The 22275-nt window shown below is 36.9% G+C and overlaps 1 protein-coding gene across 2 annotated transcripts in view; it reads left to right on the top strand.

Moving 5' to 3' along the window:
- rgl1 (ral guanine nucleotide dissociation stimulator-like 1) overlaps positions 1-21486 on the top strand; it is a 28194-nt gene extending 6708 nt beyond the window's left edge. The window contains exons 1-18 of one of the 2 annotated variants that reach the window (XM_048209002.1): positions 6481-6718; positions 9715-9825; positions 11407-11615; positions 12735-12809; positions 13121-13314; positions 13438-13562; positions 13690-13905; positions 14282-14385; positions 15135-15219; positions 15542-15631; positions 15741-15827; positions 16040-16072; positions 16195-16316; positions 16390-16479; positions 17071-17251; positions 17340-17591; positions 19189-19303; positions 19432-21486. In XM_048209002.1, coding sequence (XP_048064959.1) covers positions 6674-6718; positions 9715-9825; positions 11407-11615; positions 12735-12809; positions 13121-13314; positions 13438-13562; positions 13690-13905; positions 14282-14385; positions 15135-15219; positions 15542-15631; positions 15741-15827; positions 16040-16072; positions 16195-16316; positions 16390-16479; positions 17071-17251; positions 17340-17591; positions 19189-19303; positions 19432-19619 — 2322 coding nt within the window. In that variant the 5' untranslated portion in view covers positions 6481-6673 and the 3' untranslated portion in view covers positions 19620-21486. Of the gene's footprint in view, positions 1-6480; positions 6719-9714; positions 9826-11406; positions 11616-12734; positions 12810-13120; positions 13315-13437; positions 13563-13689; positions 13906-14281; positions 14386-15134; positions 15220-15541; positions 15632-15740; positions 15828-16039; positions 16073-16194; positions 16317-16389; positions 16480-17070; positions 17252-17339; positions 17592-19188; positions 19304-19431 lie in introns of those variants that run through there. The other variant, XM_048209000.1, reaches the window with a different exon arrangement.
- The last annotated feature ends 789 nt before the right edge of the window (positions 21487-22275 follow it).

The raw sequence follows: 22275 nt of genomic DNA, 5'->3' as shown, positions 1-22275 counted from the left end.
CCCAGCGCCCTCTAGCTCCAGCTCTCTCTGCCTGCGTCAGCTCGGCTTATAACTCTTCTGGTGACGCTAGTGCAACACAGCAGTTCAAAATCTGACCGTAAATCTCCCTATACATACACAGAATGGGCTAAAGCTGCATTTTCTCTATCCCTCAGGTTTTTGCGAGTGCCTTTGGCAGTGTAGACATGATAACTGGCCCTTCAGTCAGGTACAATGACGACAGGCACATAGAGTTGGGAGGCTGCAGGCAGGAAGTGGGAGATTTCCTGGAATGTGTGTTTTTTCCCCCCACAGTGGTGCAATAACAGTGCTCTCGTTACTCATGTCGATGTGCTCCATAGCTTCACAGGCCCTGTGTGTGTGTGTGTTTACATGTGTGTGTTTATGTGTATTTGTGTGTGTGAGTCCACCACAGGAGGAGAGACTGACTGGAGACTATTGTACTCTAGGGAGGTTTAGACTCAGTATGTCTCCATTGGTGTCGACAGGACAGATATCCTCAGCCACCCTATAGGGGTCTAAACATGCTCCCTAAGATTCCCTCTAAGCCTGTTTCCTAAGCCCACCCCCCATGCCTCAGCACCTGAAACTAAACACCAGGAAAACAAATTAAACATTTTGCTCTGTGAGCGTCTGGTAAATTAAAGGGATCGCCCACCCAGAAATGAAATCCATATAATTTACTCACAATTATTTTTCCAAACCTGTATGATTTTTTCATTTTTTCTCTTTTCCATTCAATGAAAGTGAATGCTATACCATAGTGAGTACTATACCAAGTGAACAAAAGTATACCATAATATTGATCCATCACATAAGAACCAATGACATTTGATGTCATTAATGTCATATCTGGTGTGAGATGTCCTGATGCACTTAAATTTACAGTAACACTTTAGTTTAGGGTCCAATTCTCATTATTAACAAGTTGCTTATTAGCATATATATTACTAGGATATTGGCTGTTTATTAGTACTTATAAAGCACATATTAATGCCTAAACCTAACGGCTACCTTACCAAGTATTAATAAGCAGTAATTCGGAGTTTATTGAGGCAAAAGTTAGTTAATAGTTAGTTAATAGTGAGAATTGGACCCTAATCTAAAGTGTAACCAAATTTACTTAAAACACATGCCTCACACAGTTAATTTAGTTTTTATATGTTCTAATCTTCTTACAATTTCCAGGAATTAATATATTAGCCATTCAAAAGTGTAATGGTTATGTTCTGTTTTATTGTCATTGTGTTCTATTTTCCCTGTACCAGTTTGCCCTTTGCTTATTAGTTTCCATATAGTTTCTAATTAATCACGCACCTGTTTTTGTTCATTTAATGAGCTCTCCTTTATTTAAGACCCTTAGTTTCCTCAGTTCACTGTTCCGTGTCGTTGTTTGTGGTTGTGTTATATTTCCTGAAGATACTTCTAAGTGTTTCTTTGAATTTGATTTTGTTTATTATCTCCGTTGTTGTGCACCCATTACGTGACAAAAAGTCTGTAAGATTTTTTTAATGTCTTTGAAAATTGTCACATATGCTCACCAACGCTACATTTATTAGATCAAAAACAGTAAAAACAGTAGTATTGTGAAATATTATTACAATTTAAAAAAACTGTTTTCAGTTTTATTTTAAAATGTAATTTATTCCTGATGGCAAAGCTGAATTTTCAGCATCATTACTCCAGTCTTCAATGTCACATGATCCTTCAGAAATCATTCTAATATGCTGATTTGAAGCTCAAGAAATATTTCTTATTATTATCATCAACATTGAAAACAGCTGTGGTAATATTTTTGTGGAAACCATGACATTTTTTTCAGGATTCTTTGATGAATAGAAAATTCAAAAGAATTTACTCAGCATTTATTAAATACCACTAAATACTAATATATTAAGTAACATTTTCACATTTCCTTTCCTTAGAAGAAAGAAAATCATTTAACAGATCAAAAAGTTTTCAAGTGGAATAAATGATAACAAAATTTAAGTTTTGGCAAACTATTTAGTGGTCGATCAACAAAGATTTTTCAATAACACTAAACTTTTAGATTTAGTTCCCACACCTTGAATGTAATCAAATGATACAGTATGTTTCCTTTAGAGATTGGCATCACTACTGATGTAGTGGTGTCGTGCGCTTATTGCATACAGATACACACTATCTCTCTCTATTCCCTAGGGCTATAGCTGTGTATGAGATCAGAAGCGTGTGTGTGTGTGCGTCAGCCGGGTCCAGCCCAAGCGCCTGCCATTTGTCAGGGCTTGTTGTCGTGCACTGCAATGACATCACTCTCTTTTGAGAGCAAACAGCTGTCCCTTGAGGGGGACCAAAAGGTCACGACCTCTCCCACTGCTCCTCCACGCTTCCCAGAACCCCCGAGGAGCGGCCGAGCAGAGGACACCCAGTCAGACTGGCCTGGGAACTGGAGCAAATCCCAGAGAATGAGGGTTTCCCCTCTGGAGCCCCACTGCCCTCACTGACCAGCCTTCTCTGACCGGACCACTCCTCTGTATGTAGGAGGGGGTCTCTGCTTAAACACACTTCACTTTATTGAATTTGTTGTGACTGTAGACAGCTAATGGTGCATGATGTTGAGAGTGAGGTTGTGTGGTTTGAGGGAGTCATGTGATAGGTTGTCTCCTATGGTTACTTGCATGCACTTTTACTAATACAGTCTTGGCCCTGGTTTCCAGAACATTAACCACAGTCTAGGGCTGCATCCAAAATCTTAAAAATGCTGCCTTCGGAGGATGCATTCCAAGGTAGGAAAGCATCAGGGCATGTCCGAATCCAATGTTAGCTTCACTTCATGTCTCCTGAGATACCTTCATCTGATCGATTTCTGAAGGCAGCATAGATGTATCTTTCGCTGCCTTTGGTATCCCACAATCCTGTGTGTTCCATTCTGTGGCAGTTAAGCTAAAAAATAAAGATGGCGTCTGACAGTTGCGGTTGGTGGTCAGTTTGTGTGTAAATGTACATTTTTGACCAACGTTTTCCAATTTTGATGTCATTTCTAGTCAGAATTTACTATTGTAGTAATGAAACATTCTCTTAGTTATCACCTAAGCTCTCTCTATTTTGCTGTAGATCATTAAACCGTTACACTGCCTCAGAAGTCTGTCTGAAATCAGTTAGATGAGGTACCTTCATGTGCAAATGCTGCAAAGAAAGTGCCTGATAAAGCAACGAGGCAACAAGTCACTGCCTACGATTACGGATGTAGCCTAGGATATTAACCACAGGAAATAACCATAGCGCTTGACTAAATTCCATGTCAATGGAAATTATAGATTGAAAAATTAGGATTTGCTCTTGGACTAGACTCAACAAACTTTTTGGTTTTATTTTGTAAGGTGCATTCAGAAGCAATTTTAAAAATACCATCTAAAACTAAAGTGAATTATTTATTTTTATTGACATTTTAAGTATCGTCTAAAATAGAAAAAGTTCTGATATTCCTCAGAACAGCTTTTTGTAAAACAAATACATTTGATCTCATTTTATCTTAAGTTTATGTACATTTTCTTTGTTTTTATTTGAACTATTCCATCAACTCCAAATAAATCAGAAGACATAGGACAAAAAAATGCAAACTTTAGACAAAAATAGCTAACTGGTAACCTGAGATCAATTAAAAAATTAAAAAGATATATTAATCTAGTAAATTTCTGTTAGTGTTTTACTAGTTGCACTATAGGCTAACTTACTTGGGTTTGGAAAGTCCCCCTGGAATGCCCCATTTGTTAACATTAGTTATAGGTAACATGACCTAAAGTTCACATGAACTATAAAGTTCACTACCTGAACTACTTCTAAAGCATTTATTGATATTAATAAATGTTAATAATTAATACATTATTAAAAATCAAATGTTGTATCTGTTAATATTATTTAATGGATCTGAGTTAACATGAACTAACAATGAACAGTTGTATTTTTATTAACTAATGTTTAAAAAGATTTATAAATATTGCAGCTCATTGTTAGTTAATGCATTAACTAATGTTAACTAATGGGACCTTACTGTAAAGTGTTACCATTATCTCTGGCTGGCTTTTTCACATGCACCTCTACACCCCAAAACAAACCCATGATCGTACTATCGCCACCTTCTCCTGTACTGTCCTTTTAGTTCAAACATTCTCGGCTGAATGGCTAATGACAGAATGGTCAATCTAATATAAACTTTAAATGTTTGTGATTGAGCAAGATTGCCTGTAAAATGTCTTTAGCTTGAGGAAGTACTCTTTGAATCTGTCTTCATAAAACTAGTCCTTGACGTTTATGATCTCACCACTGGCCTTGTTAAGATAGAACTGAAGGGCAAAGAGCATTGAACTGCTTTCTATTGTGTTCCTCCTGTGGCTGCATGAATGATCACACTGATTCTCTAAGGGGTCTTAATTGCCCTTTAGGAAGCTTACGTGTATAGTTGGTGTGAGAACCCAAGTGTGTGAGTGAAGGGCCACATGACACCTGCTGATTTCAACCTTGTCTCCACTAGGTTCCTGCGTTCATACAAATGAAAATCCAGACGTCCTGTACATAAGGGATAAAGGAAAATCCCTTCATCTAGACAATACAGCGTCAGCCTTCCTCATATTGTCTCTAAATTAGGGCTGTAACCACTTTAGACAATGAGGGGGACAGATCCCCCCCCCAAATAATTAATAATGATCAAATTGTTTCCCCAATATTTGATATTCCTGATGCTACTTTGCTGCACCCAATTACTCTCCTCCACTCTGAGTGTTGTTAGGATGACAAAAAGTTTTAAAAGTAACATTTTAGGCTGGTCTGTCTCAGCCATCTAACAGTGCCTGTCAATGTCAAAGTGATTGATAAGGACAGTCAAAACAAAGAAAGGGCTTTACTGTTCACAGAGGCCAAACATGAATTCCAGCATAATGTTTCAGTTTTAACAGGGAAAGAGAGTGAAGATGTACAGCTAAACATTTAATGTTTAACATCTGTTTTTCTATAGTAATGTTAAATACATTATACATAATTATACATCACTTTTTTTGGTCAAATTTTACTGTTTTCATAACCTGTCTATACTTTACATGATTTACATGATATACTTTAATTCTTAACAAAATGTGATGAGACAAGAAACATTTTTTCCCCAAATATTAGGCATGCATTTAAGAGTAAATGTGTGTTTTAAAATAAAGATAATATTTGCAAATAGTTTAGATTGATTACTAAAAATAAAACCATACAAATAGAAATATTTCACCTTTCATTTCAATGGCATGATGATTATTATTATATTTTTAGTAACTACAGTCATGACTATAGGTAATGAATTGTTCACCTAAACTACCAAATTCCACCATACTATAACTGGCCTGCATATGGCACTGAATTTTGACCTTTTGGGAGTTTGACAGCTGCATTCACCATCCATTAGGCCTATATAAAAAAACAAAACAAAAAATAAAACAGCGTCTGGATGTGCAGAGCTGAATCAACAGACTAGGTAAGCAAGCAAGGACAATAGCAAAAAATGGCAGATGGAGCAATAATAACTGACATGATTCATGATAACATGATATTTTTAGTGATATTTGTAAATTGTCTTTCTAAATGTTTCGTTAGCATGTTGCTAATGTACTGTTAAATGTGGTTAAAGTTACCATTGTTTCTTACTGTATTCACGGAGACAAGAGCCGTCGCTATTTTCATTTTTAAACACTTGCAGTCTGTATAATGCATAAACACAACTTCATTCTTTATAAATCTCTCCAACAGTGTAGCATTAGCCCGTTAGCCACGGAGCATAGCCTCAAATTCATTCAGAATCAATGTAAACATCAAAATAAACACTGTACTTAGGCGATTAGACATGCTGCATGACGAACACTTTGTAAAGATCCATTTTGAGGGTTATATTAGCTGTTTGAACTTTTTTTTATGTTGTTCAAGGCAAGCGCGAGCTCCGTGGGCGTGGAGCACGGGATTTAAAGGGCCACACACCCTGAATCGCCTCATTTCTAATTATGCCTCAAAATAGGCAGTTAAAAAAATGAATTTAAAATCTATGCTGTATTTTGAGCTGAAACTTCACAGACACATTCAGGGGACACCTTAGACTTATGTTACAGCTTTTAAAAAAAAGTTCTAGGGCACCTTTAACATTCTGCTAAACATCTACTTGTGTTTCACAACCATAATACGATTTTGGTGCCACATGAAGGTGCGTAAAATGATGACAGAATATATATATATATATATTGCATGCACTGTCACTTTAACTTCTCTGGCATTTATTTGTTTTTTCAGTGTTAACATTCTAAAATCTTAATGCGAATCAAAATATAATTTGATTAAAAATCAAAAGTATATATATATATATATATATATATATAAAAAACCGTACACAATATTTCATAATAATAAAAAGAAAGAAATCAAAGGACTAAAGAGGGTGGGAGTGAGAGAGAGTGCAGTGGGCGGAGTTGTGTCATTTACTAAGCGGGGGTGGACTGCAGAGCAGAGGGAGCGAGGGGAGCAGCTTGAGGCTCCATCCGTGACGGACTATGTGTGTGCGCTGAAGGAGGACAATTCACATAGGATAGCTCTGAAATTCACACAGATAGCTTGAAAACATTTTACCCTTTCTCGCTGGACTTGGGCTGTGTTCTAATGCCGCTACCGGACGATGAGAGAGGCCCTCACCATGAAATTCGCTTGGAAAGCTAAAATGGTAAGAAGTTGCGTTTGCCTCCTGCACACTGTTGATTTTGCGGCTTTGAGCTTCTAGAGAGAAAGACGGGAGAGGGAGAGGGAGAGGGAGGGGGAGAGGGAGGGGGAAAGAGAGCTTGGAGTGGAGGGTAAAGAAAGAGTTTGGGAGGGGAGGAGGTCGTGGGGAATACAAATAATGATTTTAGATTACATTTTATTACAATACTGTATCGCACTCGTCTGTTTATCATACACGCGCTGACTTTGGATCTGAGAGTCTCCACGTAGGCGGCGGTTCCCGTTAGTTTCTCGCTCTAGAAATACTTCTACTTTTGTGATGAACAGCCTCCAGGCTCTGCAGACGAAAACAAAGCGGGCAGATGGGCTTAAACCCACTTGTTATTGTTGTTATCGGTGAGGGATTGTTTCTCATGGACTTTGGGGTTGTGTTGTTTTTGTATGCAGGCTGTAGGGGGAAGAAAACGTCTCTGTTTGGGATGATAACATGGTCAGCATCCTTTCATTGTTTGTTTACATGACTATTAGAGACCTAAACAAATGAAGTCCCACAGCCATTCATTGCTACAATGCTTTTTGAGGACTTTCAATGATGTTTATTAAAAACATAGTCTATATTTTATGTTTTTTAGGAGAATTTATCTGACCACATAAAGTATTGTAGTCCATTTTAATTGAGAAAGTTTATTAAAACTTTATTTGCGTGATTGTTCATCAGAGCATCAATACAGGCTATATTTACATATTAGGAAGACACGCTTTCTATGCAGTATTTTTCATCATTTTTTGTTCCATGGGAGTTGAACCCTTAGAACTGGCATTGCTCTTTTATAATAATTATAATAATAATAAAATTCTAAATCGAGCAACAGCAAACATTTAAATCAAATAGTAAATTTGAATTAAATATGGTTTTAGATAAAATGATAATAAGACCGTAATAAAAAATAACAATTTACAAAACAATAGAATAAAATGTAAAAAAATTAACTAGCTAAAATAAACCTGACCTCAAAGAGCTCCTATCTAATCTTACGAATCACATCATGTGGTCACAATTACTAGTACTCAACTTGTTTTATTTCAGAGAAAAACTGTTTTGTTTCCTCATGTAGTCCCACCCTCTCCAATATCTGCCTGTGCCGCTGAGCAGGCTTTAAAAGCCGCTTTGGAAAACATTTCGTCCAGTACAAAGGAGCAGCACAGTGCATAGACTGTGGACTCGGCAGGGTCCGGGCAGCGGGTATGCAGACCTCCTACCATTGTTTTTGAGTGCAAACTGCATGACTCATCCAGCTGAGTATTTATCTGAGAGCACTGTACAGGAAACAGTCCGGAAAATAAAGACAGACTGATCCACTTCATTCCAGGGACAGTTACTCTTTCAGCCGCATAAATCTGCAGACATAGTCTGGATGTGCTGCAGTAGTGAACTCAGGACTCAGTAGGCCGATGTTTTAAATGTCAAGGTTGATGGCTTTGAAAGGAATGTACAGATATGTTCTTTTAAAACTATAAACACACCCATGTAACTAAATCCAAATCCAGAGTTTTACTGAGGATCAAAAATACTTTTTGGTACCCAAGAGAGCTGAATGCACTTGTTGGACCTATATAGCATGGCTTTGGCTGAACTCACATAGAAAAACAAACTAGGCAATAAGGTCTTCTGACTTTCACAGTAATTCCAAGGATAGGTCCATGATGCCTGACTTTTTCCAGACTTCTGGAATCTTGTTGGAAAAAAGTCTGGTGACGTCGTTAGTGAAACAGCAATATTTCACAAATTCCTTTAGGTACATTTTTGTGTGTGTGAGTGTGTAAGCATGAAAGCAACAGTTTCTAAAATATCAAAGCATCTTTAATTTAAAGGTTTCCCACAGTCTCTTCAGTATGCACTACAAAAAAAAAATTCAGATGAAATTGAGTCTTATGAAATTGCTTAAAATATTAAGACTACTTTTCAGAGAAAATGTCTTAAATCTAAATATTTTTGTCTTGCTTCATTAGGAGTTTTTTACTTATTTAAAGCATTATTTTTATTTCTCCTTTTCTAATTTATTTGCACTCTTAAGAAGGACATTTGTCTTTAAAAAAATTCTAAATTTATGTTATCAATCTTATTGTAAATGATTCATCCATGCATATTTTTAATTAGTTTTTTTAATTTTTATTTATTAATTAAAATGTCATAAATGTATCTTTCTCTGCTGATTTATGCAGGACTTTTCCAGTCATTTATCTTCATAAACCCAACCCTTTCTTACAATCAACTGCAAGCTTGCATTCAGATCTGGCTCCATCCAATCAACATCAGATAAATCCACACAAGCCCTACATTTTTTTTTTTTTTTCTTTTTTGATAAGCCAGTTCACTCAGATGTATGTCACAATATGAAAGAAAAGATCTGACTTTAATGGAGATGATAGACAGAGATATTTGGGATATGAGAGTCTCATTTATTACAGCTCTACTTTATTAATATTGACTGAAGAGGAGGGCAGAATTTATCAAAATTCTCTGTCTGACAGTTTAATATGAACGTTAAGCTGTGCACAGCCTGAAAAACTCCACTCACCCAGACACTTAATGCTGGTCATCACATTATACTGTTTGTATTTGTGTGTGTGTCTGACTGAGAAAGCATATGCGTGTGTATGTTTATAGACTTCTCTGAGTTTGGTTTTTGAACTCCAATGCTGGATGGAGAAATCCTTCCCTGTTAAGAATCTGTAAAAGCTCTTAGGCTGATTTTTAAAACCCCATGCCAGCTCTGATCTCATTTTCTCTCTCTCTCCCTCCTCTCTCTGTGTCTCCTTCCTCCAAATGAGTTATGATTTTCTCTCCTCCACACACCCTATCATGTCTGTCATTCTTTAGATACTAACATTTAAAGCCAGGTTTCCTGTTTATGCCGAACTGAGACATATTGTTCCCCAGTTTTACTCCACAACATTCAAAATGGTGTAACATTGATTGTTTTTTTTCTCCCTCTACAGAGCTCTGTACAGGACTGGGGAGAGGAGGTCGAGGAAGGGGCCATATACAACGTGACGCTAAAGAGGGTCCAAATCCAGCAGGCGGCTAACAAAGGCGCAAGATGGCTGGGGGTGAGTGGAGGCCTTTGATCTGAATGCACTTCCACTCTTATTTAAAGAAACACTTTGGCTGCCCATGCTGGGCCGGCCAGACAGTAGGGCATATTAAGGGTGACCATGTAAAGCTTTTTATGGTTTACGGAAGTATTTTATTTGTGGGCTTCTTATAACGTTCTTGTCATTAGTCTTCATAGTTGTAGTGTTGCACGTTAACCGTTATATAGGGTTGTTTGTTTGGTAAAAGCTTGGTTAAAGAGAAAGTTCACCCAAAAATGATATTCATGTCATTCAAAAACCTGTATGACTTACTTTATTCTACACAAAAGAAGATTGGCTTTAATTGTATGAACAAAACCGTTCCTCCTTTGTGTTTTCCTCAATGTTATAGCTATTTTTCATGTGTTTTAGTGACAGCAAAACATTAAACTCATTAAACTTCAACCAAAAAATTTGCTGCATGAGTTTCAAGGTTTATACAACATTGTTATTTTATGAAGCCATGCTGTTATGACTCCATTCCGAATTACAGCGGTGAATATGGTATAATCTGTTGCTTTAACCTTGAATAACTTTTTTCCATATTGTCAACACCCTTCTGAAAACAAAGCACTTATGAGCTGATGTGGTTTCCATAGGGCTTTAGTTTGTTGTAACACGTTTCTACATCGAATGGGTGTATAGTAAAAAACACCTTCATCAAAATCATTCAATAAATGTGATATTCATGATAATGCTGATTTCAGAAGCCAGTTCACTTTACAGTAATCATGCTGTAAAGTTGAAATGCAGATTTGATTGACATTGCAGTTAAAGGAAGGCACATGTTTTAGGTTCGGACATCAGTTACAGCCCTGTTTTAGAGAGGTCACAGTGCTTAATGTTTGACCTAGTTTTGGCTGCTGCAACTCAGTCACTTTATTTGTTGCTCTAAAAGATTTAGTATTCTTGCTTTTCCACTGATACAGTGTTATTTTAGTATCATTTATATTTTCTGTTTTCATTTTAATTTTATTTAATTTTGTGTGTTGTCAGTTTTTATATAGTTTTTTTTTTTAAATATCTATATAGTTTTTTATTAATTTTTATTTCAGTTTTAGTTTAGTTAGTTTAGAAAAAAGTTAACCTAAATTAAAATGAGAAATGTTGCTTTTGCAACTAGTTGAAATAAAATAATTTAAGTTTTATATATTTATTTTTTATTCAGTTAACTTTTATTTAATGGTTTTGGTTTCAGTTTTAGTTTGAGTTAACTATAATAATAGCCCTGCACTGATATTCACCTTTTTGTGGACTACTTTTAAATCCCATTTTTTGTGTGAACTGCACAATCATTGTATTTTTCAACTAATGAAGCACTGGGTGACTTTCCAGCGTGTCTCAGAAAGGGAGGAGGAGGATTGCTCTGATTAAAAGCAGATTGTAGAGTTTCCTGTTGTAGCGTGCTTGCAGTACCAAGGTCTCATTCTTTGCCCTGTTTATTTCTGCTTTTCTCCCTCAGTTTCTCTGCACGATACTTGGATGCGTGTTTAAAAATTGACATGCTTTTATATTTCTCTCAAGGTATTTTTCTCTCCTTTTCCTTTGCTCTCTCAGGCAGAGGGCGACCGTTTGCCTCCAGGTCACACGGTCAGTCAGTTGGAGACATGTAAGATCAGGAGTATCCGGGCGGGGACACTTGAGCGCTTGGTAGAGACGCTTCTCACAGCGTTTGGTGATAATGACCTGACCTACACCAGCATCTTCCTCTCCACGTACAGGGCCTTTGCCACCACACAGAGTGTACTGGAGTTGCTGCTGGACAGGTGTGTACACTAGTGTGCATGTTTATGTAGTAATACACATTATAAATGTCAAGAGAAACCTGCATGCATTCCGGCTGGCTGTTTTGAAAGCTCACGTTTGCGCACATGCAAGAGCGCTCGTGCTTTGCGATGATCAGTATTAACATATCAGCGGTCAGTTAAGTTGCGTGAATATAAACCAAAAGTTGGATACGTGCCAAAATATCAGATCTACAGGGATCCCAAAGTCTTGGAAGACATGGAAATATCAGGAAATTTCAAAAGTGTGATTTCCAGGCCTGACGAAATGTCTTGGAAGTGAATTAAAGGTTATGGAAATTTAAAGTAAATACTTTTTTTTTTTTTTTTTTTCAAGTTCAGTATAAGTATTTCCTCCTTTGACATTAATTTTTGTCAAAGTGATCTTTATAAAATGATCTTTAAAATGGACCTATTATGCTTTTTTATATTTTCAACTTTGCTGTTTGCTGTTTGAGCATGAAAGTTACAAAGCACAAAGTCATTTCAAGGGAGTTATTCTCTATATCAGTAAGCACTGTTCCTGAACTCCTGAAACACCTCGATTGTAGTCTTGTCTCAATATTCCTCATTTAAATAATTCCCATTCCCACCCAAGGCATATGCAAAAAAAGGAAAGGTGGTGAGGCCTGGTTGATTTGTGTTTAGTAGTGTGTTGAAACTTCTGGTTATTGTAAGGGGCCAATCACAACACACTGGTCCAGCCAATCAATCACAGCACATTGTGTTTTTTGGAAGGAGGGGCTTCATAGTGACAGGAACTAAACAGAGCTTTACTGGCAGACTGGGAGGAGAGGTGCTGCAACATTGTAAAATTAGTTGAAAATAACACGTTTTTTGAACATTCAAGCATGAAAGCTTATTCTTTTAAACCTCAAAAGCAAAATCAAGACTTTTTAAATGGGCATAATAGGTCCTCTTTACAAATGTATGTCGAGTCATTGCAAGTGACCAGAAAAGTCATGGAAAAATCATAGTCATTTATTTGTCTGAAAGTGTATGCATTCATTTTATCTTATATTTTGTACTTTATTTTGGGTTCTTATGCAGTGGTTACCCCCTGTACCATTTGTCAGCATGCTTACCTCTCTTCTTTCACAGGTATGGCAGTTTTGAGGATTGCGAGGGGGAGCGTAACCAGTGTCGGACTGGAGAGAGCAGAGGCGCTGTGAGAACGTGAGTTCTGTTTTTGTCGTGGTTATCTGTGCTGTTGTATCTGCAGTGACTTCCGGCAGCTCTTGTGTTTGTTGTTTCATTTCCATGGAAGCTTAAAAATAGAGGTCAAAGTCTGTGTTATTGTGTGTGTGTATGTGAGTTTGGAAGCAATTATGAAATAAAAGGGAACTGATGAATAATGGCGTTCGGTTGCTGCATGAATCACAGCATTGCAACTGAAGTGTACTATAAGAGATTCTTTCACTAGTGTGCACCATCTGGCTTTCTCTGGTTTATACAAACATCTATGTGTTATTTTTCTTTTTTTTTAGTGCTTTGGCCTCTATTCTGAGAGCCTGGTTGGATCAGTGTCCAGAGGACTTCCAGGAACCTCCATCATATCCGAGTTTGCATCGTGTGCTGGGTTTCCTGCAGAAGGCCATGCCGGGCTCAGAGCCAATGCGCCGGGCTCAGAGTCTGCTAGAACAATTGCGTGTCCAGGCCAGCCTAGAGAATGAGACTGATGGTAAGTCATATCCGGATACTGGTAATTATTTAATCCGTACCTCGAATTTTACACCTCTTTTTCTATTCATGTTTGTTCTGTCTTCCTGTGCATACAATAATACCTGCTGTCCATTTGTTGCAGGAGGTTTTCAGTACACCAACCCCTTCTGCCTTGGGGAAGATGAGGAGCTGGAGATCGATTTGCAGGAGGACTTCTTCTCCTTCGAGGTTGACCTTGTAGCAGAGCAGCTGACCTATATGGATGCGGTGAGAAAGAATTATTTTTTTTTTGTATAAAATAAAGAGGGTATGAATGACATACAGATGACAAGGAAGTGTATATAGTAATGATGCAACTTGACTCAAGCTATGAAACATTTCCTTTCTTCCACAGCTGCTATTTAAGAAGGTGGTTCCTCATCACTGTTTGGGCTCTATCTGGTCTCAGCGTGATAAAAAGGACGGCAAACACAGCGCGCCCACCATACGTGCCACCATCACCCAATTTAATGCGGTAACAGCGTGTGTGGTCAGCACCATCCTTCGCCAACGTCAGATTCGCCCACATTTGCGTGCTCGCATCATCCAGCGCTGGATTGACATTGCTCAGGTGCATAACCCAACACACACACAACCTTGCATAGTCCCAACATGCCTTAATGCTCACGTTTATACCTGTCAACCTCTGGCTCTTTAGAACTAAATCAATCTGCAGCACTTTTGTGTTGCTTGATTTTTTTTTTTTTTTAAAGCTTGATGTTGATCTGGAATATATTTTTACAAAAGGCATTTGCTGTTCTCTGTGCATTTGGTTAAAGAGTGACACCTAATCTATGACTTTGAGACATAACTGTTTTAGATTAGATCTAGATAAACCAAAGTAGATATAATAATAAGATTCAGCCTTCCAAAAAATCTGATAAAGTCTGATTAGACCCATTTGTAAATGAAAATGTGTAAATAAATATGGATGAATATGTTCTCAGGAGTGTCGCATTCGTAAGAACTTCTCGTCTCTGAGAGCCATTGTGTCGGCGCTGCAGTCCAACCCCATCTACAGACTGAAAAGAACGTGGGCCTCTGTTTCCAAGTAAGTTCTGTCAATAAACAAGCCTGACGGTCATTTCTTTGTTTTTAAATGGTATATAGGCTGGCTGCTAAAATTATTTATATATCCTTTTAATAATATTGGTTATGTTTACCGGTTATGTTATGGTTACTAGTTACTTGTCTAGTTGGATATACACTACCATCTAAAAGTTTGGGATCACTATTATTTTTTTATTATTATTATTTTTTTTATTCAGCAAGGATGTATTAAACTGATCAAAAATGACAGTAAAGACATTCACAATGTTACGAAAGATTATTTAAAATAAATGCTGTTCTTCAAGCTTTCTCTTCTATCAAAGAATCCTCAAAAAAGACACTGCATTACAATCTAAATCACAATTTTCACATTTCATTAAGCTGCATAGCCATTTTCAACATTGATAATGTTTCTTGAGATCCAAATCAGCATATTAGAATGATTTCTGAAGGATCATGTGACACTGAAGACTGGAGTAATGATGCTGAAAATTCAGCTTTGCTATCATAGAAATAAATGACATTTTAAAATATATTAAAATAGAAAACAGTTCTTTTACATTGTAATAATATTTCACTGGTTTAACTGTATTTGATCAAATAAATGCAGCCTTGGTGAACATAAAAAAAATCTTAAAAGCCTTACTGATCCTAAACTTTTGAACGGTGTAGTTTTTTTTCTGTAATTCTGTTATTAAGAATGACATGCTCATACTCTTGGATTGATTTTATTTTGCTCTGCTACATTAGAGACAGCATGCAGATGTTTGAAGAGCTTTCCGATATCTTCTCCGACCAGAATAATTACCTTACAAGCCGGGAACTGCTAATGAGGGTGAGCTCACACACATGTTTCTCATTCACAGTTCTGGTTATGTTGTGTTTTCTTTGCACAGAGGCATTTTACAAGTTAGCATTCGTTAATAAAGGCGCACGTGGAATCATTGGAATAATTATTAAAATCTCTTGCCACTTATGTGTTTGTTTATTATGTTTTTAGGCTAATTTGATGATGCTTTCGGCTACCAATAAAAGTGTAGTACTCTCAACTCCATTTAACTTAAAAAAAAAAAAAAAAAGTACAGACAATGTAGAAAAATTCTGCCAATTCCTTCTGGGCCTGCTAAAAACTAATGACATCTCTCTGATTTTCATAGGAGGGCACCTCAAAATTTGCCAGTCTTGACAGCTGTGCCAAAGACCATCAGAAAAAATCCCAAAAGAGACTGCAGTTACAAAAAGAGATGGTTAGTAAAAAAAAGTATTAATATGTCATTTATTTGAGAGCAACAGTTAAAGTGTTACATTTTGTGTGTGAAAAAGTGTACAAAAATATATACTTTTTTTTGTCTCCAGGGTGCCATGCAGGGGACGATCCCATACCTGGGTACATTTCTCACAGATCTGACCATGCTTGATACAGCACTACCTGACCAAGTGGAGGTGAGTCAGCTGTTCATCCACCACAGCTTTCCAGAGTATAAGAATTATCTCTGGTGTTATTATTGACCTAGCATTCCCAGACTGCTGAGGTATTCATTACCAAGGTTTATTTGACCTTCTTTTGGATTGTTTCACAAGAACTATAATCAAAACATTTCATGAGTAAAATCATGTGGAGAATCCAGGCTAAAGTCTCTTTCTGTGCTTCACAGGGAGGACTGATTAATTTTGAAAAGCGGCGCAGAGTAAGTACAACATTCCTTATTATTTGGTCTTTATTAGAGTCAAAACATCTGTTGAATCCCTTATTCATGGCTATAGGCATTCAGATCTGTGGGAATGTTGAACAAAATCTCTCTTTTTACAGGAGTTTGAAGTGATCGCTCAGATTAAGCTCCTGCAGTCTGCGTGCAATAGTTACTGTCTGACCCCTGACCCCACATTTCTGCGCTGGTTTAAAAGTCAGCCTCAGCACACAGAGGAGGAGAGGTACATACTTTTTTTCACTCCTCTGAATATTGTGTAAGTCTCAAAGCTAATATTGGTCACTCATGTTTTGCAGCTATGCGCTGTCGTGTGAAGTCGAAAGATTGGGAGACAACAGCCCAACGTCACCAAAACCTCGCAAGAGTATGGTGAAGAGATTGAGCCTGTGAGTGACCTAAAACTGAAATTTTGATGTCTGAATTAATCAAGTTTTATACTTAAGAAAGAAATTAATACTTTTATTTAGCAAGAATGCTTTTAATTGGTCAAAAGTGACAGTAAAGATTTGTACATTGTTACAATAGATTTCTACAATAGATTTAGGTTTCAAATAAATGCTGTTCTTTTGAACTATATGTTAAAGAATGCTGGAAAAAATGTATCCACTAAAGTATTAAGCAGCACAACTGTTTTCATCATTGATAATAATATGAAATAAGTTTCTTAATCACCAAATCAGCATGTTAGAATGATTTCTGTAGGATCATGTGACACTGAAGACTGGAGTAATGATGCTGAAAATTCAGCTTTGCCATCACAGGAATAAATGACATTTTACAATATATTAAAACAGTCATTTTAAATATAATAATATTCCACAATAATTTTTAAACAAATAAATGCTGGCTTGGTGAGCATAAGAGACTTATTTCAAAAACATCGAAAGTCTTACTGACCCCAAACCTTTGAACAGTAATGCATATTCAAAGACATTTCTTGCATTTAATTTCTCTTTTTATGCTTCCAACCTCACTAGACTCTTCTTGGGAACTGATGCCACGAACACAAGCTCTCCTGTGAGAGAGAGTCCTCGGTCGCCTCCTACTGGCAGCTCTGGGGAGAGCATGGACTCAGTCAGTGTGTCTTCCAGTGACTCTAGTCCCTCAGAGAGTGAAGGCATGACACCCACACACTCTATAGACACTCATCTGAAGAAGGTACAAACATCTTATATCATGGCAAAATTCTTGATATACTGTTGTATTAAATGAAAGTATTAAACACACACCTGTTTGGTTACTTTAGCTGTCCGAGTCTTCCTCCTACACCTCATTGCACTCCATGGACACTTCCTCCTCTACAGCCAGCGCTTCCATATCTCTGGCCTCCCCGACCTTGCCCGGGCCCCCCTGCAACCACCGGCGCTCGATCTCGCTGACGCCCTTGTCCCCCACATCACCCAGCTGTCCACCTGCCTATAACACACAAGCTCAGGATGCATGCATCATCCGAGTAAGCCTCGAACAGGGAAACGGAAACCTCTACAAGAGTATCATGGTTAGTGATGAATAGTATTAATCTACTTTTATCAGTGTGTGGAATCTATTCTTGCTTATACATACAAGTATATTTGACCATTGTTAATATATTGGTTAAATATAGTATGATTAGTTACTGATAGATTGCAGTTTAAGAGCCATTTTATATTAAATTATATATAAAGAAATGTAAATTATTATTGCTAATTAGTGTTTAAAATCTTGTAAAAAAAAAAAAAAAAAAAATACATTAGTTTTCAAATTGTGGTCTGGGGTTTAGGCAAATATGATGAGATTAAAGAGTTAGTTCACCCAAAAATGAAAATTCTGTCATTAATTACTGACCCTCATGTCGTTCCACACCTGTAAGACTTTCGTTCATCTTCAGAACACAAATTAAGATATTTTTGATAAAATCCGATGGCTCAGTGAGGCCTCCATTGACAGAAAGATAATTAACACTTTCAAATGCCCTACTAAAGACATATTTAAAACAGTTCATGTGACTACAGTGGTTCAACCGTAATGTTATGAAGAGACGAGAATACTTTTTGTGCGCCAAAAAACAAAATAACGACTTTATTCAACAATATCTAGTGATTGGCGATTTCAAAACACTGCTTCATGAAGCTTCGAAGCTTTACCAATCTTATGTTTCGAATCAGTGGTTTAGAGCGTGTATGAAACTGCCAATGCAGGTGATTTCAGTAAACGAGGCTTTGTTACATCATAAGTGTTTCGAAATGTTTTGAAATTTCAATGCTTCACATGACTTTGGCTTATTGATACACACTCCGAACCACTGATTCGAAACAAAAGATTGGTAAAGCTTCGAAGCTTCATGAAGCAGTGTTTTGAAATCGCCCTTCATTAGATATTGTTGAATAAAGTTGTTATTTTGTTTTTTTGTGGTAAAAAAAAGTGGCAAAACGTATTCTCATCATTTCATAACATTACGGTTGAACCACTGTAGTCACATGAACTGTTTTAAATGTCTTTAGTAGCTTTCTGGGCATTTGAAAGTGTTAATTATCTTGCTGTCAATGGAGGCCTCACTGAGCCATCGGATTTTAGCAAAAATATCTTAATTTGTGTTCCGAAGATGAACGAATGTCTTACAGGTGTGGAACGACATGAGGGTGAGTCATTAATGACAGAATTTTCATTTTTGTGTGAACTAACCCTTTAACTGTGATTATTTTAGTCTTTTAACAGCCATAGTTTTTAGCAGAAAGAAATAAACAAATCTATAAATAGTTTTGTGGAAAAAAATATATTTATTTAAGTGTTAATCTCTCATTTCTTACAATGTACATAAGTTCAACGTGCTTTAGAATAAATTTTAAATTCAATGGTTAATAAATATTATAACAATATATATTAAAAATAGTATTATTTTTATTAATGAATTTTAAATAATTAAAATTAACGGTCAACTTACAAATAAATATTTCCAGATAATATTTTGATGATTTATTTTGTCTTTGTAATATCTTACTCTTACACATTATAAATGGGTTTTAATATGGCTTCAAAAACTCTAAAAATCCATGTTCTAATAGCACTAAGTTCATAGAGAGAAGAGTTGTAAAATGCATCATTGTTTCTCCATGCAGCTGACGAGTCAGGACAAAACTCCAGCGGTGATCTCTCGAGCCATGGCCAAACACAACCTGGAGGGTGAGCAGGCTGCCGACTACGAGCTGGTGCAGGTCATCTCTGAGGAGAGAGGTACAACATTAAAACTTGTGTATCTTATGTATCTGATACATTTTGAAATCTTTAATATTTAATCTATTTAGGCTTGTTATGGTGGAATGCCAACATCACGTTCCCAATCTTTTTTCTTTTTCCTCCAGAGTTGGTTATCCCTGACAACGCCAACGTGTTTTATGCCATGAGCACGTCTGCGAACTTTGACTTCCTGTTGCGTCTTCGTGGTTCAGAGGGGAGGCCGGTTCAGCTGCGCAGTCGTTGTAGCTCCACAATTCCGCGCACACAGCAACGCTCCAGTCTGTCCCTCAGGCTCAGCAAGGTCACACTGTGACCTCACCCTTTTCTGGACCAGAGCGGGCTTCGCAAAAAGACTATAGAGGGTGGAGTACTAGAAAATGGGCTTTATAAACTATTGCAAGGCAAGTTTGTTGACTTCAAAACATGTCAGAACTGATTTAGGCATCTCAAGCTCTTCCATTCTGCCTTTTGAAATAAAAAGCTTGTCAAATAGTAGCATGTGCCTCCACCTTCCCGTCTGGCCCACATGTAAAGAGACGCATCCCACCCTCCCTATTGCTGGATATTTTGCACATGTGCAGGATAGTCTCCTGCTCCTCATCAGTATTTGCATAAGAGCACATCTCTTCCCAACCAAGAGGCCTACACGACTTCCTCTGAGAGTGAGAGGGGAACGAAAGAAGCTGTGGGAAGAGAAATCAAAAGACAGCCATGTTGCCTTTATCAACGGTAATGATGGAACTCTTGCGTCAGTATTGAAGATGATCTGCGGTAGCTGTGATGTCATCGTTGTCATCAACATGTCCTCCTTCTGTCCCCTTGTGCACTGTGTGGACAATGTGGACTGCATCCCTAGACTTAAAGTGCTTAGATTGGCTCCTGGAATCCATAGAATTCCATAGAATTGCGTTTACTTTCCATCTTTAAACCTTGAGAAAAAAAAACAACCATTTCCTCAAGATATCACAAATGATGAAACAAGGTATATAAAGTCTGAAACCTCATGCTGCCTGTATTTTCATGACTTTCTCTGCCTATTCTAAGCATTTTATCTCTATTTGTGTTTCTCATATTGTGAGCTGTGTGACGAATGCAAAAAAAAAATTGCGTTCTGATTGGTTCCTGCTTGGTTTTATCAAGTCTGTGGTTTCCTTTCACAATTGGATCAATGTTGAGTCTTTAAGGTGTGTTAACGCCGCGCCAATAGGATGGGTTTCTCTTCAGAAACCTGGATTGAGCTGCCTTCCTCACTGATACAGTGGCACTTGATATGGAGTGGGCGGAGTCAATAGGTGTGTACTGAAAAGAGCGCTTGATCCACTTTTTGTAACTTTCATTTCTTCTGTCTTGAAGCAATGCTATATTAATGATATACTTTTCTGCTTCTTTTTATATGTATGTTTTTGTAAGAGATGAAGAAATATCAATGATATCTATGGAAAAAAAGGATTTTGGAAGTTTTAAAAGATTTTGTTAACTAAAAGAGAAAATGTAAAAAGCTGTGAAAAATGAGTGTGTGATTGTAAAGTGAGCATTAAAACAAGTCAGACATTTCCATCTACCAGCACAATAATTCACTCTCATTGTACCCTGGTCACCATGTGAAACATTTTCTTCAACATTCGTGCACCCAATGAACACAAAAACCCTTTAGTCTTACACTAAAATGAATTTTCACACTCAGGCATTTAAACATCTAATGGTTTCAATAGTTTCTAATGGCTTACAGAATTTCTGCCTTAATCCTGTTCTTTCTAATTCCCATCAATCTGTTAATCTGGTATGTTATGCATGTTAGTTGGCTCTGACTCCTGGTAATACTGTACTTCAACAGATGTATAGAATGTGCCAAATGTTGCCTTTTGTTCTCTCCAAGTAATTGAAAGACACTTATTTTTGTTACATTGAACACGTAAGACTTCGATGACACTAACAGTTTCAACAGTACTGTTTTAACAGTAGTGGGGCAGCAGTGTTTGTGTTTTGATTCATTTGTCTTGGTTCAAATTTATTCAGCACTTGTGAATTTTCTCAATTCTTTATTTTGAATATTTCTTCACTACCAAAGAATTGTCTATATACAGCGAGTCAGTGAATAAATTATTATCATTATGATTTTTTTTTTTTTTTGTAATTTGAATATTACTTTTCATGAATTAAATGGAGACACTCTAAAAAAGTATTGTGGACGTTGACTGAATTTGACTGCTTGCATCACACATAAAATACCATAAGACAGATATGACTCATTCATTCAAACTGTTTTGTAATTCTCTTTTCCATTATCTGCTTCAGTATTGTTATCTGAAACTATTAAAAATCGTTTTCGGTAATTGAAATAAAATATAAATTTTAGATGAAAAACTTAAACTTGTTTAACTCGTTTGCCTCAGCACCTAACTGAAATAAGTTTAACTGTAGTAGTATAGCCTATAAATAATATTAAAATAACATTCTAGATTACTCAAGCCAATAGTACTCACATCGGCTGCCAACTCAAAGGTTTGAAAGCAAAATAGGCATTTTTTCAGTATAGTATCAGTTAAAGTACACGTAAACAACTTACACATCACCATTATCTCAGATGATTAGCAGAAGTGTAGAGGCCACTGGTTTCATATCGTCTTTAGATTTCATATCTTATCTTGTTTGGTTGTCATCAGAGTTTTAACCACCATAGACATGGAGGGATAGAGCTGGATTGTGGACCAAACCAGAATTTCAGACGCTTGTCTGGGGCACAAAAACTCATGCTGTGCTGCTTGAGACCTCCAGAGATGTTTGATTACATACTCGGTTATCGTATTGCTTCTTTTACCTCAGATGAACTTAAAAGGTTAATGATAACTGGTGAACTGCCAGAATCTTTATCAGCACCCTGATAAATCTGGTATATAAAGGTCCAAAATACTGTGAGAGAGTAAGTAGCTCATTAACAGGATACATAAAATGTTATAATAATATATTAG

The sequence above is a fragment of the Megalobrama amblycephala genome, linkage group LG12, assembly GCF_018812025.1.
Source record: "Megalobrama amblycephala isolate DHTTF-2021 linkage group LG12, ASM1881202v1, whole genome shotgun sequence".
Taxonomy (NCBI): Eukaryota; Metazoa; Chordata; class Actinopteri; order Cypriniformes; family Xenocyprididae; genus Megalobrama; species Megalobrama amblycephala.
Note: the sequence above shows the minus strand (reverse complement) of the source record. Positions and strands in the feature narration are given on the sequence as shown.